The sequence below is a fragment of the Pseudopodoces humilis genome, chromosome 3, assembly GCF_049639895.1.
Source record: "Pseudopodoces humilis isolate 2021_Gansu_Grassland_sample_001 chromosome 3, ASM4963989v1, whole genome shotgun sequence".
Lineage (NCBI taxonomy): Eukaryota > Metazoa > Chordata > Aves > Passeriformes > Paridae > Pseudopodoces > Pseudopodoces humilis.
The window spans coordinates 94616985-94635608 of NC_142202.1; the positions used below are offsets into that span (position 1 = coordinate 94616985).

General features: G+C 35.6%; 1 protein-coding gene across 5 annotated transcripts in view; it reads right to left on the reverse strand.

Annotated features, from left to right (window-relative positions):
- The window catches only part of SH3YL1 (SH3 and SYLF domain containing 1), a 48136-nt gene that overhangs the window by 11443 nt on the left and 18069 nt on the right, over positions 1–18624 (reverse strand). For 4 of the 5 annotated variants that reach the window (XM_014251404.2, XM_088052478.1, XM_014251400.2 and 1 more), the window contains exons 6-9: positions 15765–15893; positions 14883–15045; positions 14163–14235; positions 13402–13458 (exon numbers count right to left, since the gene is read on the reverse strand). In XM_014251404.2, coding sequence (XP_014106879.2) covers positions 13402–13458; positions 14163–14235; positions 14883–15045; positions 15765–15893 — 422 coding nt within the window. The remainder of the gene's footprint in view (positions 1–13401; positions 13459–14162; positions 14236–14882; positions 15046–15764; positions 15894–18624) is intronic. The other variant, XM_014251401.2, reaches the window with a different exon arrangement.

The following is an 18624-nucleotide window of genomic DNA, read 5'->3' on the forward strand; positions in this document are numbered from 1 at the left end:
TAGGTGAATTGCATCAGGAACAGTCAAAGAAACATTGGAAGGGAACTGGGAGAGAGGTGTGGCAAAGAATAGTAGTCTTAAATTCAAAATATGTGAATTATGGTAGTCTTGGTCATAATAAGTCTGATAAGTCACACAATTATAGCAAAGAAAAGAATGAAGATACTTTGTTGATATTTTAAAACCAATATATATCTGTTGATAAAAGCAAAGTTGTGTCAGTATCTGAAAGAATACATATATGTAACTAAACTTGTCTCCTTAGAAACAAAGCAATGAAAAAAATTTTGTTTATAACAGTCAAATTTTCACTGAATAACTCTGGAAACACAGCAAAAGATTCTCTCATCTGCAAAGAAATAGTTTAAAAATACAGAAGTACATTTATTACTACATACACATATTAAAAAAAAATAATCTCTTTTTACAACTTATTTTCCAATCGTGAATTTAGAAAGCAATCAAAATGATGAAAACTGCAACTGAAAACAGTATTCTGTTATTTAAATAGAAAATACATAGTTTTCAATGGATGTGGCTACCATTTTGAATATTTTCTCAAATTGAAAGCCTCTTGTACATATTATGTAATACTTGTATGAAAAAGGACTGGATCATTTACTTACTGGAATGTAAACAAAGAAAATAAAGTTCTAAAGTCATGAAATAGTTAAACAACATTACCTCAAAATGTTCACTTTATGACCACATACAGTAATAAGAACATGAAAGAGGCAGTATCTCATTCCATATGACTTCTTGAAAATTGGCATCTTGGAGATTAAGACGTCATTAAGTATAGTCCACTGAATATGTATACTTTTTAATATTTTATGGATGAAGAAGTTTAATGCAAGTAATAGCCCATGTTCTGATGATGTCTGAATTTCAAGGCTTTACCATTTGTAACTGGTTTCTAAGAAATTTAGGTAATGTAAGCTTTGGCTCAAAGTTGCAGCTCAGAGCCACAGAGATGACGTTCAATTAATGTTCACAGCTAGGATGAAAAAAAGTTAAGTCAAATTACTGAGTTTTCTAAGTTACAATGTTATGAGAAGCAGAAGTAACACACATTATAATGTTGAAATTCATGTTCTGGGCTCTTATTGGGCAATATCCATTCTCAGGTTTTACCATTCACTATGTCTAAAGGCCTGAATAGGCCTAAAACAGCAGCATCTTAGGAAAGTGGCAAGTGATCTGTTTAAAAACTTATGAAGGAAATTAAGTAAGAAAAGTCAAAGAAAGGATTAAAAAATGCCATATCAATTACTACACAGAGAATAAGAAGTCAGTAAATTAAAAGATTTCATTGTTTTCTTCCCTTTTGACAAGACAAAACATCAGCCAGTGAGGACTGGGGAAAATGGAGTAAAAAAGAACCATATTTTAGTGTACTACACTCTGTGACTCTGCAGAAATTAACTTTTCAGCTCCAAATGGCAACAGAATATTACACATTTTAACGGCTACTTAGAGAAGTCTTCAAGCAACTCCCATTTAGAAAGAAAAATAGTAGCTTAACTGTATGCTAAATACTGAAAGTCATGAAAATAATTTCAGTTCTTGAATCTCACCAGTATACAGATGAGCTCTTTTCTCTACCCAATGTGCTCATTTTCCATATTCTTAGCTCTCACCTCTCAGCTTTTAGCTTAAGAAAAAAGGGGTTTATCTTGGCTTCTAGAGCTGAGCAGATGTATACTTACTTAAAAATTTAATTTTAGTTGTTTCCGGACAAACAACAAACCAAGTGTTTGTTCAACCAAGCCTTACAAGTGAAATCTCAAATGTCCTATTCCCATTAAACTACTAATTTCCTTAATGGCCTTTTTAATTTTGTTTTTTAAATGTATATTTACCTCAAAAAACCCTCAGCATACACAAAACAACAACCTCAGATCTCACTGAACAGATGTTTGGGAAGGCCTAAATATGCACAGTAGATTTGACATTTTACATCTACAGGTACTAATCTGCTATAATCAGATATATTCTGTACAGATACTTGAAGTATATCATATGCCACCATTGATCCAAATAATCTCCAATAATGCTCATCTGATCAAAGGTCAGGAGACATGATATTCAGCAAATCACACTCAGAACAAATAATCTCTTGCTTAGCTGTTTCTTTCCCAATAAATATGGCTTGTTTTGGGCAAGTAAACAAAATCACCTGTCTTTCTCTACTTTCTGAATAACAGCTTCTTAAGACACTCAAGTATTTAAATACAATATTGAAGTCAGCAAATAATCAGTTCTTCATCACTATGATGGACTTTCTGCATTAAGTGAGTTTCACTGTCAGTGGGGTAAAACAGTGCTCTTTAAATGCCCCACAAATGCCTATTTGAGTTCAATTAGACAAACTTGCTCTGAGGAGGGAGAGAAGGCATAAGTTGCATTACTCTATTCTACATTCACTTACAGGCAAAGAATATTTCTATACAATGTCTTTCTAACACCTGAAGGCTGTATGGTTACAGCAGCAGTAGATTAAAGGCAATTTCAAAATCAAAGAATGGCTTGGCTTGGAAGGGACCTGAAATCCAGATAAAGGGCATCTGTAGCCCTTCCCTTGTCCACTCCATCATAGAAGTTGATGGGGTTGGTCAGGCAGGACTTACCCCCTGGTGAAACTGCACTGGCTGTCTCAAATCACCTTCCTGACTCCCTGTACTTTAGTATAGCTTGTAGGAGGATCTATTCCATGACTTTACCAGGCACAGAGGTGAAGCTGGCAGGTATGTAATTCCTGGGGCCCTCTCCTCCACCCTCTTTAAAGAGGTGTACATGTTTTCCTTTTTTCAGTGACCTGGAAAATGTATTCAAGGTACACTGATAATATCAGGGAAGGCCCATATCATTCCAGGAACTATCCCCTTCAATATGTTTCAGTATTAAATGTATACACCCAAGCTCTTGAAAGGAAAGCAAAACCACATGTTAAGCCCTCTTTCACTTCCATGAGGACTGCCTCAGCAAACCATATTTTTTGATTTGGCTGCAGTGCTAGATGTTATGTATTACTTTAACTGGGTACTTTGTCCAGGTTTCCAGCGTTACGAAGCCCTCCAGTTGATTTTCAGAATAACTTAATAACTACATTCTGTTAACAAAGAAACAGTGTCCGGAAAAAACTACTCAAGGCAAAGTTAGCCACAGATATTCCATATAAGGTACAAGGCCCTCAATTTTGCAGCAAAACAGATAAAAAGTTCATCATCAGCTGCAAATCTGTATGCATGGAATGAAGATTTTATACCCATTTTATAAGATACTCACAAAACCCAGGAAAAGGCTTATGTGTTTTTGACCTCTTCAAGATAAGCTAGAAATGGATCATTTCAAAGCAGATTCCATACATACCAACTCATGTTGGTACTGAACAGTGTCATGTCTAGCAAACAAAACTGGTGATTGAAACAGACCTGACTATATTTAAAGTTTAAGTCACTGCAAAAATTTAGCTCATTCAGTATGAAACGTATTTCTCTGGTTTTGAGTTTCTGGTCTACTAGGGAACATGCTGGCTCATCATCTTCAGCTGCTGATGGAATGCTTTCTATCTTTGTTTCAGCACACTCAGCTTTTGCATTAAAGAAGTGCCTTTTTGGTTAAGCATCTGTGGATGTATTTGATATTTAGGATATAAAAATCCCCTACCTCCTGCTTGCAAGAGTCTATTCCATAACAGTACTTTTGCTGATTACTTTTTGGATTTTTCTGTCTTTTCAAAAAACAATTAGATTTTCATTCAAAGTGAAAAGGTCAAATAAACCATATCAATGTCAAGGGCTTTATCGTACTCAAGACTACATTGATGCAAACAATGCCAGTGCTGAAATCATACTGCAAAAGCTGAGATGCAATACTAAGCATAGCTTTCATATTGTGAAAAGCAAAGTACAGTGACAAAAACTGAGCTTTGTTTTATTCAGGTCAAACTGATGATTTAAGAATGATCTAGGGCTCTTTTATGTTGACAAACTTCTCCATGTTTCCTCTACACATACTGAGTTAGTATCTCAGTCTCAATACACTGTCTCTGCATTTTGATTCTCAAATCTCTAGGGTCAGCTTCAAAATTTCTGCCAAACATATTATTAGCACATAAGCCAGTTCATTTGATAGAAGTCATAGCTTTTACAACAGTCTGGGAAACAATCTACAGCCTCAAGAAAAAAAACAAAAGTAATAAAATGCAACAATTCTTACAGTTTCTGCCAGTTTCTTAGGGTAATGCTTTGTGAAATACTGATGGATTTTTTTTTTTTTAAATATGGAAACATACTAAATAATAATACTGTACAAGGCCTCATTTGAAGGTCTGTTCACAATCCTTATCATCAATGTTTAAAACTGGTTGAGAAAAAAAGGGACAAGTACAGAAAACCTGTTTTCAAGGCAAAGTGAAAATGAGCTTCACAGAATAAAACAAATTAAAGATGTTACTACTACCATGCAAAGGAATCAGACAGAAAAGTATTTTTGCTAGAGAGCTAGAAAGCATGAGAAAAGAATAATTAATCTTGATAAGAAAAAAATATAGATGAAAAGGAGAAAGAGTTTCAAGTCATTGTGAAAGATTCAGAAACTGCTTTCTGTAAAAGGAACGAGTATGTCCTGTTTTAATACAAAGTCTAGCACTTTTATGATAGCATTTATATTATATGAACACCTGCAATATATAGAAAACTCCTTTTAACTTTAGCTGCACTAAGGAACATAGAGGCTGTTGAAATCTATGCTAGGATTTATTCTTGCCACAATTACTAATTCTCATTGCTTTTATGTTCCTTCATAAAATTCAGTGCAAACTCTCCAACCTGAACATCCATCATCACATGGATGAAGCATCTTGGACAGCCACTATCACCCATGGTGTGCTGATATTACACTTCCCAGCTAAGCACAACCAAACTTTGCAGAATACTCATTTTATCAGCCTAGTCAGGTATGATAAAGTTCTTGAAATGAAAAAGAGAACAGTACAACAATCTTCATTTGAAATTTAAGAATGGTATTAACAGTATTCTTAATACATATGCTTTTAAGTCAAGTGAAATATTGACTTTATGGATGCTTTTTAAAAAGAAAATGATGCTCATGGATCAATCATGAGGAAATTCAAGCTTGCAGATGGGATTCTACCACTGGCCCAAATTTGTCTGATGTACAACAAATGTGAAGGCAGGGCAGATTTTTCCCTCAATAGTGTCTCCAAACTTACTCTGCTGTCTCAACCTCAATTTCTGTCTCATCCTTCTGTAGCTGCTGACAAGACGCAGAAATGTCAGGAGTAGAGAAGACACAGCCTAAATCTAATGGTAAAGACCAATACTTGAAATTGTGGACCAGAGTAAGTTTACCCACTATATTTTTCCTTACAGAAGAATTTTCTATTTTCCTATTTTTAATTGTCTTTTGACAACTTCCTTGCTACACAGCAAAGGAGCTGCTAGAAACACAAACATTTACCACTGAGAGAAAAGGGGGAAGAGGGGTGCAAGTCTCACTGTGTATAAAAAAATTAACACTTCCTTTACACAAGAGTAGAGGTCACTTCCAGCTGAGCTTCTTCAAGAAAAAAACAAATGGAAAAATAATATTTGAAGGTTACCTAATATGGCAAAAAAAAAATGTTAATGAGAAACCAAATGAAAAACAACCAGAGAAGTCTCAATGTAAACCTTGCCAGACATCTCCATGAGAAGGTAAGAAGTTTCTTGAAATCTTGTCTTTTTGTAGAAGTGAAAAGCATTATTACACCATTTCTAGAACAGTTATTTCACACTCATCTAGCTTACATTAGTGTCTGGTTTATTTACTTTTTTTCCCATGGCCACCTATTTCTTATTCAGGGACTGACAGTGTTTCCACAAAAGGTGAATGACCTTCTTGGTTCAATCAGCAATATCCAGCTGGCTGACCTGCATGATGTAACACTGAACCAGTACAGCCAAGGTAGATGCAGGACTCCAGGTCCCTCCATGACAGAGAATAATCACTTTTTGGGGAACTGTGGCACCTAATTTTACTGCTCATGGGAAAATACATTTAAAGCAGGTGTTCCATCAGGGTGAAAATAATAATTTCCCAGAGAAAAGAAAGTTTTCCCTTAACATCTAATATAAAGTAGATGGTCTCATTCCTGATATAAGGATGGATCTGTAAAGTGTCAGCTCACCATTACTGCAAAAAGACCTGCATTTCTTACATTAATGTTAGCATTTATCTCAAGTCAGTCAAGCACAGGGCATTTCACCACACTCTGGAGAGAAATCCTGTATATCTATCACTTCCTTGAGGTAGTCAAAATTTCTGTTTGTCTTCAAGTACTATAAATGAAGCAGAAGTTCCCATACTCCCAAAGGCTTTTCTCGATAATAGACAGGAAAGCAATTTAAACTTGCTTTAGTCCTACTGCTTGAACAATAGAGAAGAAAATACTATCTAAAGCAGCACACAGCTTTGAAACAGCAGTTTAAACTTGCTTTAGTCCTACTGCTTGAACAACACCAAAGAAAATACTAAAGCAGTACACAGCTTTGAAACATTTAAAGCATGTATTCCAGATGCTAAAGCATTAATCTGCACGTTACAATGGCTTCAGACAAGACTTCAATCTATACTATTTAACATCTACATGGTCCTATGAACAATTTAATGTTTTAATTCTGTGAATCAGAATTATCACTTTAGTGGTGCCTTACACTTAATGTGTATTTATTATATATATATGCATATTTACACATAGATTGCACTGAAATTTTTCTGTGCTTTATCTCTAATTTCATATTTTTTATTCCAAACCATTAAAAAATGCCAAGAAAAAAATACTGTTATCCATGCCAGAGTAGCTGGTTCATACTTGGCACAACAGGTCTCTACTCACACATGTACACATACATCAGAAAGACCCCAATTTCAATCTAGCATGTCTGACCTCAATCTCTCTGTGCCTTGTTGTATTTTGAGCTAGCTGATTATATGCATCAGGTTATTTGTTTCAGTACGTCCAGTGAAGGCCTGCATGCTGCATATTTTCCTTGCAGCTTGCCACAACATAAGCCATAAGCAGCTTGATTATCTGACTTATCACATTCATGACAGCAATAGTACGATCCTAGTAAAAGTGAATCAGGGATAAAAATAGTCTCAAAAATAATTTCCTGGGATTTCCTGGGTTTGGTTAGTATTAAGAAAGAGCTCATAATAGCAAGAAAATTAATACTGTGGGGGACCACCAGATGGATGTTTTATTTTTCTAGTAACTAAATATAAACATGTCACAAGCCTTGCCACGAAAAACATAAAAATAGACCAAGCTCAGCTAAAATTCTTAAAGCAAAACAAAAACGCCCATACTTTAGTTTACCAAATTAGTAGACAATGTCATAAAGGATCATGGCAGACACATTATATGTCTCACTTTGTAAAATTTTTCTAAAATAAATACCTATTTGTCACACCAAGCTGTCTTATTGATTTTATAGTTTATAATCTGCTAAGAGTTTCACATGAAATTATAGTATTGAAGGAACAGATTACTGCACAGCTTGATGAGGGTTCCTCCTTACTATATTTCTACTTGATCCTACAGAAAATCTCTTCCTTTCTTGGAAAAGGGGCAATTCATAAACTGAAGAATAAAAAGTGGCTTTTTTTCCAGTTTCAGATAAACAACACATATCCAAAACACCTAAAGGAGCATGTACGCATCTGATTTTATTGTGTTTTCATGGATGATTTATCTTTCAGTTCAAAAGCAAATGCATTTTTCCCCTCACTGTGAACCATAGTGTCTTCATCCTTAAAAACAAAAGGTTCTGGACTCCTTCTCCATTCCAGGTCTATGCAGATATCAGATACAAAAAACACTTTATAATCTTACTTAACTAAAAGTTAAAAGCTTCATTCAATTTTACAACAATTCAAGTTGGCAAAAGGAAACTTCAGAATGATGAAACCATTTTAAAACATCTTGATCCAGAACAGACAGAAAGAAGCAAATATTGGCAATATCCTAGAAAGGCAGACTCAACAGATATGCTTTCTAACAATAAAGAAAAAGCAAAAATTCAGGTATTACACTGAGAAAAAGTTAATCTGAGACCACAGAGATAGCTGATTTTGTTTGTTTTGAAACTCGTGAAATATTTTTACTTTTCTGCTCTAGTGCTTAGTCTTAATTAAAATAAAAATGCCCAAGTCAAAAGTCACTCATCAAGAGATTTGCGCACACTTATATTTCTCTTGTAACACAGTTGTCAGAATTTTTTTGTCAGTGGGCATTTCTAAACATGGAACTGTCCAGTGAATATAAATAGTTGCATGTTAGATTTCCAGTTAAATCTGAGTTGTTCTAAAATAGCACTGGTTTTATTAAACCTAGGTTGAGAAATACATATATTCAAAAGTAAAGTGATTGCTTCAATACATATTTACCAAAGCAATCCTATTTTAAAGTTGTAAGCACATAGAGTGATGCTTTCTTTCAGCAGTTCTAACTAAAAATTCCATTCTTCATTATACTGTGTTAAAAAGGCCCAGCACCACATGTAAGTAGAAGTTCTAATTAATGCAGAGACTGCTAGAGTGGTGCCCATGTTCCAGCTTATATTTTCTTTTCTAAGTTTGATCAATATTGTCCTAGAGAGCAGTAGCTTTCAAAATAACAAGAGAACAAGTCAGATGTAAACTGAACTTCAGAACAGGTATGTGAGTAAAATAAATGAAATGGGGGGTGAAATCAGAAGCAAAAAAAAAATTTAACACTTTTTACCCCAGAAGAGGTCTATAAATTCTTAATCCATATAATTACATTGGCTTAGTTAACACATTTGTAACTGGCCACAAAAAAATCCATAATGTACTAACAAAGGCAAATTCACATACAGACCCTCATTTTCCTTGACAAAATACACTTCAGGAGGCATGAAAATCTGTCTTGGAATTCTCTTGGGAAGCAGATTTTCACAGATCTACTGAACCATCTGGCATTCATAGATTACTGGAAGAAACACTGAGATCATCTCTGAAATTATAGAGAAGTAGGCCAGGCCTGATTCCTGGAGAACTGTAACCATGAAAAGCAGCATCTCTGATGCATTTAGTTAACACAAACTGAATTTACCACCTCGTGGTACCACCTAATCAAAAAGAGTTTATATTGCCTCAGTTGTTTTAAACATAGATAAGGGACACTCAAGAAGGTTAAGATAATTAAATAAATAATAGAAAATATAAGGACTAGAGTTTAGTGCAAATTCATTAGAGCTTTTAGGAGCCCAAACCTTACTGATCTCATTGACCTCACAGCTCAGAATTTGGTATTTGTATTATTACTTAAAATTTGAGAGGAAAGAGAAAATGACTTTTGAGAAAGAGCTCATCAATCTGTTTGGCAATCAAAAGAAAATTGAAGGAAGACCAAAAAGTGATTACAGCACAAGTGTCTCAAAGAGAACCAGAGGGGAACAAAAAAAATGCTCCTCTGCGTAGCAAAGGGTTCTTTAACATAGTGAAGAAAGCCACAACAAATACTGTCTAAAAGCTGCAGACAAATTCATGTAGGAAGGCATGAATTTTTAATAATGAGGTTGACAAATCACTCAAGTCATCATTGAAGGAAGAAGGGTTTTTTTTTTAGCTTCTTAAAAACAGTGACAATTTTCTCATCTGCCTCCATATCCTCATCAGTAGGCTTGATATAGCACTTCTTTCAGTATGCAAGAATACAAAAATATGCCTATTGGGACAATAAAAATCTGTTAATATTTTTATTTTATTTTTGAAGCTAAGGGTTTCTGCTGAAAAAAATCTAGTCAAAATTCCTATTATGTTTTTTTTTAGTTTTACTGTAATCTTGTTGGGGTGTGTTGATTTTATGTTCAATAGTTAAAAAGTTCAATGGCTGCAGGTAATTTATTGTATTCAAAAATCCAAAAAAGAAAGCAAATATTTTTCTCAAGATAAAATTTTAAAATATTTAGTTTAAACATGGAAGGTAAGAAAGACAGTGTTTCTGAGTGCAATAAAAAAATCCTTATATATTCAGGCTTCACAGCCACACGTTCCTATGGGGTTCTTAAGCAAATCATATGACCCCTTAAAAATGCAGACAACATCATTACTTTCTCCAAATTATCATAAAACACTTACTTTGTTATCAAAAATTTTGTGTTTAATGTGAGTAGTTTGTCCTAGAGTATGGTAAGAATTTAAGCTCAAGGTGAGATTTGATAATTGTGAATGAATAGTGAAAGAACACTGCTTGGAAGGAAGAAATTAATTCCATTTTTCATCCCACTCTGGTCTCAAGTCTGTTTCCTGACTGTTTCAGCATCTTGGCAATTTTAATTAATTCTTTTCCAAACATGTGAAACAGTCTTTTTCTGATAAGCTGAGCTGAAGAAAAAGTGAAAAAATATCTGACTTCTGATTTGAACAAACTGCCTGTTATTGATTCAGTTCACAAACGTTTACCTCAACCCAGGTCCAACTTTTACTAGCAGATCATTACTCCTGCTGCTACCAGTTCAGCTGGGAAACCACATCACTATAACATTTTCAGAATTGTGTACTATTCATCAAACTGTTAGGAGAGTGGGCAGGTAAGTAACCGTTTAGCTACATTTTCAGTTATTTGCTACTTCATGATAGAACCACAAGCAGAAAAAACTACAAATCATAATACTAATGAGAATCTGAAATCTAGGATTAGATATACCAGTGTGACAAAATGTGAACTTGATGTATCTAAAAAAAATACGCCTAATGAACTGAACTCCTGAATCTAAAATGTCCAAGCAGTCACTAAAGAATTATGGGTTGTTTGTATTATAGATGTGGTACAGAAGTTCAAAGAATCATCCATCCAGAAAAAGAAAAGCTAGGTTGTGGTAATAAATCTTGGAAGGGCCAGTCAGCCCTTTTAGTAGATTTTACAACAAAGAGGGGACAAGTAGAAAAACAAAGATGCAAATTCCTAATTCTAGTAAAGGAGAAGGCATGAACTTTCATACTCATAAGCAAATCAAAATTCTGTATTTAATGAGTCTTCAGAAAAATGTCTACTAGTTTAGCTACTTCATACTTCACTGAATTACAATAACTGTGTCAGCTGTTAGTTTCAGTTTTGTTCTGGTTGTTTTGGTGTCTTATTTCCCAGAATTGAAAAAGGTCTGTGTAACTTTTAAACTGCACCTAAATAAAATGTGTGGTATTCCCAAGTTTCTGAAAACATTTAGAATACTACTGAAGCTCATTTTACAACTAAATGCATTACCTTAAGCATTATTCAGTTACATGAAAACAGTCTCCTTGCATCTGAGTTCAAGTACCACATTATCAGTTTAGAAAATCATGTTTTTTCATTTGTCCTTCTTCTTGCATTTGAAATAGGTTATATTACATTACTTATCTGTATAATTCAAGTACACAGAAAATAATTAAAAGTGTTTCATCCGCAAGTGTAGCTCTTCTTTCATCTAATGAGAACAGTTAATATTTCAACCTTTCTACTACTTGTATAACTGTTGCAAAACCAAATGCTGGTAACACAATGCCAAGTTGCCCCTTCCCCAGTCAAAGGCAAATTCTTATTACTTGCAACCCAGACCAGCTTGTTGCTCAACATCAAAACCTACCTCCACACCAGCCATTATATCTAACACATAGCTTCCTTAAGATAAGATTCCTTCACTCATCTATTGGTTATCTAAATGTATTTTTTAAACTAGAAACACACAAAAAATTTTGGATATGTCTTTTACAGATCATTGTAGAAGAACATCTGTTGCAGCAACTACTCCTGCAATAAAGATTGATATGTATGTGCTATAGCTGCTAGGTAGCTCTGTTGAAATAATTTGGACTATAAATAGGCAGAAACAGATTATTGACAGGAGGTATGGCCTTATGGCTCTTTCTATCTCATCCCTCAGCATTAACGCATCCTCTGTGAAAGGACTGTGACTCTTGACTTCAATCTTGATTGCCCCCTGCCATAAGAAAAAACCTTTAGAAACATTAAGAGTATTTCTGTGGATTCAGAAAGCATTTGAACTGTTACCTGTGGAAACGTAATCTGCAACAGAAAGCCAAATATATCATGCCATCATTTAGACAAGATCCTACTGCCCCTCACATTCCCCAAAAATAAACTTGTGCATTTTGAGAAATTGCTAGAAATCCCCAGTAGCAGACTGAGTCTGTATTTTGATTTCAAAGAATCTTGAAAGCCATTCAGCAGATGGCTCTGGAATATTTTTACCTTGTCACTTGCACATGAATAGAAGAACACTCCCTTCAATATACCAAATGTGTGCAAGCTTTAGAAATCTGTTCTCAGTTGGTCAGGGCTTTGGTAAGACTGGGAAAGTTTAGTTTTAATGGCCAGAAGACCAGTTCTTCTCTCCTGGGTGACAGCTATTGAGTACAGACCACTAGAGTCATCCTTCTTTTCCTTGTAAAAGTCCTACAACACAGTAACAAATCTGGATTCTTGGGAAGTCTCTGATCTGCAGAAGTCACATTGACAGCTCAACTTAGGATACTCCTATGTTGGTCCCTTCAAGAGACACACATATCAAAAACGTGTATGAAGAAAAGACATGAAAAAGAATGGAAAGACAATGACACATAATTTATCTTAATTTTTAGTGAAAAGCTCTAATTACTCTGCCTGAGACAGACTTTTCATTGTGATCTATTATCAAGTTCAATTTTAGATCTATTTGCAGAAGTAAAAAAGAGATATTTTGTTTAATTTTATTTTCAAGTGACCATGCAATACATAAAAATGTAAATACATATATATATATATAAAATATGGCACAAATATTGCACAGTAAGAGTTAAGAGCTGAAAGTGCTTTAAACATAAGAGAATCAATAGCACAATAAACAAGTAATATCTTTAGTGTAACACAGTGTTATAAAATCATGAAGAAGCAATGTAAATCTGTGTTTATTCCAGCATAATCAGGTATCATCTGTGGAAGCACTTTTAAAATTAAAATGGGAATTATTATACATTGCATAAGGACCTGGACAGAAACTTGTTATATCACCTTTCTTTTTCATTTCAATTAGGTGGTAACATAAAACAATTTTACCACTTCAAGTGCATTTTTCAAGCATACAGGATAAAACAGAAGAACTTGTGCTGCTCAGAAAAAGAACATCATCATTAGAATGTAAAGCCAGGGAATAAGATTAATGTTTATGAAATATTTTCAGGAGATCATACAAGACCTAAATCTCATTTTAACACATGGACAATAAAGGAAAATATCAATGGCCAGATATTTTTACATATCTTTCAAAGTACTTTTAGAACTTCTCAGATTCTACACTGAATTAATAAAATAAGTGTAAGCTTAGTACTTACCCACAGATGCGTAATCATTGGGAAGTTCAGGATAAAGTTTGTTCGTATTCTTTTTAGCTGAAAGAGAAAATAAAGTAGCAACTTATATCACATGCTAACATATATTATTTCCTATACTGCTCTTCTAATACAAGTTCAATAGTTATTAAATGATTGCAGTTAACTAAGGAGCAGTGCAGAAGAAAGAAATACAGACTTTGCCTCATACCCTTAACGAGAGAATTAAGTTAACAAGAGGAGCTGCACAGTAAAGCCTCACTTCGAATGAAAGCACTTTGTTAAGACAAACTGTTAAAGAGACAAAATTCTGCCTCTTGTGCTCTACTGTAAAACCTCTAATGATTAAAGGATAATGACAACCTAAAGAGAAGCTATGATTTCTAGAAACCAGAAATTTCTAGAACTAGGACCAGCAATTTCTAGTAGGACTGTTCTTTTTACTAAGAAGTTTCATTGTACTATGGGGTTTCCATGTATCCAGTAACACAAATATTTCCTTTGAATTATTACATGATTCTGTAACTATAAAAACACTGTTTCTATCTGTCAGAGAGAAAAGGTTTGTTAATATAAAACAAACAAATGCTTTAGTCTTTATCACTCATGGCCCTATATCAACATGCTTTCAGTGTTTGTCCAAGGAACGATATTTAAAAAATGTTTTTGTAGAGGCAGCTGCTATAATACCTGCATAGTATTAATTAGCTTTAATGCCCTAATTTTATGAAGATAATTAATTAGTCATTATGAAAATTTTTCACCTGGTGGTGTAGGTCTAACAGTGGGTTTAGGTGGCTCTGGTCTGGATGATGGTCTATCAGGTCGGTCATTTACCTAAAGTACACAATTTTTTAAAAAACATAGAATCACATCTAGACATAGATTGTGACTTCAGAGCCTAGAAGCATATCAAGTTACACTGAAAAAAAATTAAAATTACTCTTTCTCCACTAAACCTGTAGGAACTCAAGAAGCATACTAAATACTAGTGACATACACATGACACTGAAGTAAATCACCATGGGTTTAACAAAGCTGAAAGTAAATGCTTGTCTATCAATAATATCAATATCTGTAAGAAAATTTCTTCTACAGTCCCAATATTACACTATAAATGTGACTGCCTGAATGGAAAATAGAAAAGGTAGGAAAGCTAAGAGTATCCAATTTGCAATTAACTTGACTAAAAATACTTGATCAAACATTCCTAATCACCACTTCAGATTTGATAATACACAATTACAAAACAAAGATATACTTTGTTATTCTGGAAATTGCAAAGCAAACCCAGCAACATTCTTGCCCCCAAGAGCCTAGCAGGGAAATACTTGAACAAATGTTCCACATGCAGTAACTGACATGTGTTATGCCTTCGGTCATCCAATACAGAAGTTAAAAATGACACATGAACATCATCATTAACACTGACTAGGAACAGCTCAGGAACAGGGCAAGCCTATATGAAAAAGAAGTGCACAAACCCTTCTTTGTTCCCTTACAGATTTTCCTGCATTGTTTTTTTGTTCTTCATTTTCATACACTTCAGTGAAGGATGCTAGGGTTTCATAAAGATCATCTGCTTGAGCAGGGACAGGCACGTCACCAAGCAGGATGGCACTAGCACGAATGTCTTGCCCATAAAACCTGATAAAAAAAAAAAAAGAAGAAAAAAGATTTCAGGTATTTGATTATTACACTTCAACTTCTAGATAAATACACTTTGTGCAAATGCTCCCTATATCCACCTCTAGCCCTGCATTTTCCCTACTGGTCATATACTGAGAAATGATAGAACTATTTCAAAGCTATAGATTTCAAAAACTGAGCACAGCGCCCATTTTCCTGAACCACTTGGAAGGAGGAGGTAGAGAAGCTGTGATTGAAATGCCCAGTAAGTTGGAAAGTGTGTGGGGGAAAGGTGTTGCTTTCAAGATTTATTATTATTTCTCATTATCCTATTCTCTTATTAACTGAAAATAAAATCATTTCCCCTTGATGAGGGTGGAGTTTTTTTGACTGAAATACCAATTGGTAAGTGCCTTTATCTCAACTTATGAGTTTGTCATCATATTTTTTCTCCTCTCTTTTTCTCCTCTGTTGAGGAAGGGGAGTGACAAAGCAACTGGTCTGGCATGTGGTGCCTAGTTTAGATCAACCTGCCACAGATAAATAATCCCTAAACATTTAGCATCATCTCAATACCCATTGCAAGATGTCTAAATTGAAGAAACCCTTGTCCCTCAAAAAATTCTTAACTGAACATAGTATGTTTTCAAAAAAACCTCTTTTTCCAAAGTGAATGTATCTTAGTTAATTCTGTCACCATGCTTTCACTGAACCTTTCAGATATTAAGAGAGCTTACTTGCGATTTGTTTCCTTCCTTTCAATTAAACAGGTTCCTTCCAGAGATACGCCTGCAAACAGTCCTCGAGATTTGCAATATGTATAGACAGCAGCAGAGCTTCTCAGGGCAACATCCCCTTCCAAATTTCTAGAAGGAAAAGGTTTTGGTTGATATTCTTCAATACAGTTTTGTACTATGAACAGCAATTGTCTTTTTCTTTTTTTAATCCTTTTTTTTTGTCCTTTTTTTCAAACAGAATCACAGAACAACACTGCCTCATAAGAATGTTCCCCATTAGGTCTCTGAGAGACTGGACTCTTCATAGTTTTGACTCAAAACAATCAAGGAGGCTCCAGGATGATTTGCTGAGGCCAGGTTTGCATCCTTTGAGGGGAGGTGAGCTTGGTGTGCAAGATTCATGTAAGACAGAGGGGGAGGCTGCAAGCCAAGGCTTTTGGGCTGATGAGGCAAATCCTGCAAGGCGGGATGGCACAAAGGTAATTGTTCTCCCTTAGACAACTCCCAATCCCTTCCCCAGGGAAGGTCTGATGAGGCATAACTGACTCAATGTACTGACAAGAGAGGCAGCTGTCATGTCTGAGAAGCGATCATAAACTATCAAAGACCCCCAAAGCAGCCTCAGGCTGATTCCTGTGGCCTTGTACCAAAGGACTGAATGTGATGCAAAGGGATGCAACAGATCAGAGCCTGTGGCAAGAGAGAGTGTCAAACTTCCCAATCAGGGGAGGTACCTGGGTGCTCCCAATTAGCCTGAACATATCCATAGAATATACATCCATATACATATAATCTAAGCTTCGTGGAACCCTTACCACCAAGAAAATCAGGAGAATCAACAGAACACTGACGGGTTCTCCTCAGTCTGTCCTTCTGTCACTCTTTCTCTCTCCCTCTTCCTCTTTTACTATTTCTTTCTCTCTCTCTCTCTCCCCCACTCACATTTACTGTTAAATAAAATCCATACTATTGACTTCAGCATATAGTCTCACTTACATCTTATTTGGGCAGAGGCATCTCTGTAATAATTTTAATAACTGGATCTTAACAGCCTCCTTTGAAAACTGTTAAGCCACACTTTAATCACATTTTAAAATGATCTGATTATGTTCGGACTGATGACAGAAATTCTATTCAATATTTCCAAATCCTCCTAGACTTTATGGTCAGCACAAAACACTCTGAGTAAGGCCTTACTGGACCTCAACAGATTTGTAAGATTATAGTATTTGTCCTTCACAGGATCATATAATATTTTAGGTTAAAAGACAGTCATCTCAAAAGGGATATAATATCAAATTGAAAGCAGGTTGCTCTGGATGTTGTCCAGCCAGTTTTTGAAGAATTCTAGGTTTATAATTCCACAGACACTCTGAGTAACCTGTATCAGCACTTAATTTTAATCATGTAAATTTTTTTTTTCTCATATCCAGTCAGAATCTTCCTTGTCTTGATATATGACTACTACTTCTCATTGTTTTGCCATGCACCTCTCTAAAGAACTGGGGTCTGTCTTGGTGATGCTCTGTTGGGAATGCAGACTCAGAAGGTCTTCTCTCTTTCAGGTTCAATAAGCTGAGCTCCCCCAGCTTCGTTGTTCACATGCTGCACTTCCCTGGCCATTTAGGTAGTGGTTCACTGCACACACTCAGGTTTATAAACAACTTTCTGCAGGGTTAAAACTCAACACAATATTCTAGTCATGGTCTATGAAACTTCAAGTAAAGGTGAACAATCACTTCCCATATCTACTGGCTACAGACCTGTTGGTGCAACCTCCAACACTGTTCACTGCTTTTTCTGTCTGTGTTTTTTTAGCTGCTGGCTTAGCCCCACTGCCCACCAGGATCCCAGCACCTTCTCTATAGGGAAGCTGCTCAGTCTGGTAGGGGGTTCACCCAACTAGGAATGCAGAACTTTACACTTGTCCTTGTTTAATTTCATGAGGTTTTGTGTTGGATCTTTTCACTCTGTAAGTCCATTTTTCTCTAATGGTGGCCCTACCCTGAAGTGCATTGGCTGCACCCTCTGGTTTGGAGTCATCCACAAATTGAAGAGGATATTTTGCAAGTGCTCCTCTAGGTCATTGATAAAAACACCAAGCAGGAGAGGTCCTAGAAGAGTCTCCTGTGGAATTCCAAAGAAATCTGGCTTCAGACTTCAATATGAACCATTTACTACTGCTCTTCTAACATCATGATCGGGATCTTCGCCTGTTTGCTCGTCTCCCCATTCTGACAACTATGTCCCAGCTTGAACACAGAGATGTTGCAGGACAGTGTACTAAATGCCTCTGTAGGGCACATTCACTGCCCTTCCCTGATCCACAGATCTCTCCCTCTTCTGTGCAGTAAGTATCATCCTTTTATTTTGTTAGAAAAGATTAAAAAACAGCAGTTAAAAACTTCATCATCATAAAAAAAACAGCCATAAGGAGGCATATGTTCCATAAGCAGAGTCTAAGGCAGCTGTGCTTGGTAAGCCTGGAGAACAGAAGACTTGGCCCAAACCTAGCAGCAGGTTTCAAGTATCTATGTAGAGGTAATCAAGAGTATGAAGCCAGGCTCTTTATAGCAGCATACAGAGGAAAAATAAAATAGTGTCGACGTAAATAGAAGGAAGAAATACTTTGACTGGATGTCAGGCAGGAGAGCTGAACAGTAGAGCAGGTTGCCCAGAGAACCAAGCAGTCTCCCTTATTGGGGATTTTCAAGATCCAACTGGAAAAAAGGACTGAGTGACCTGATCTGAAGTCGTAATAGAATTTGCTTGGAGCAGGAGGTTGGAGTAGCTGTCTTGCAAGGCTCATTTTCAAGTAAAATTATTTCACCTCATCCTTCAAAGTAAACAGGCTTAACCA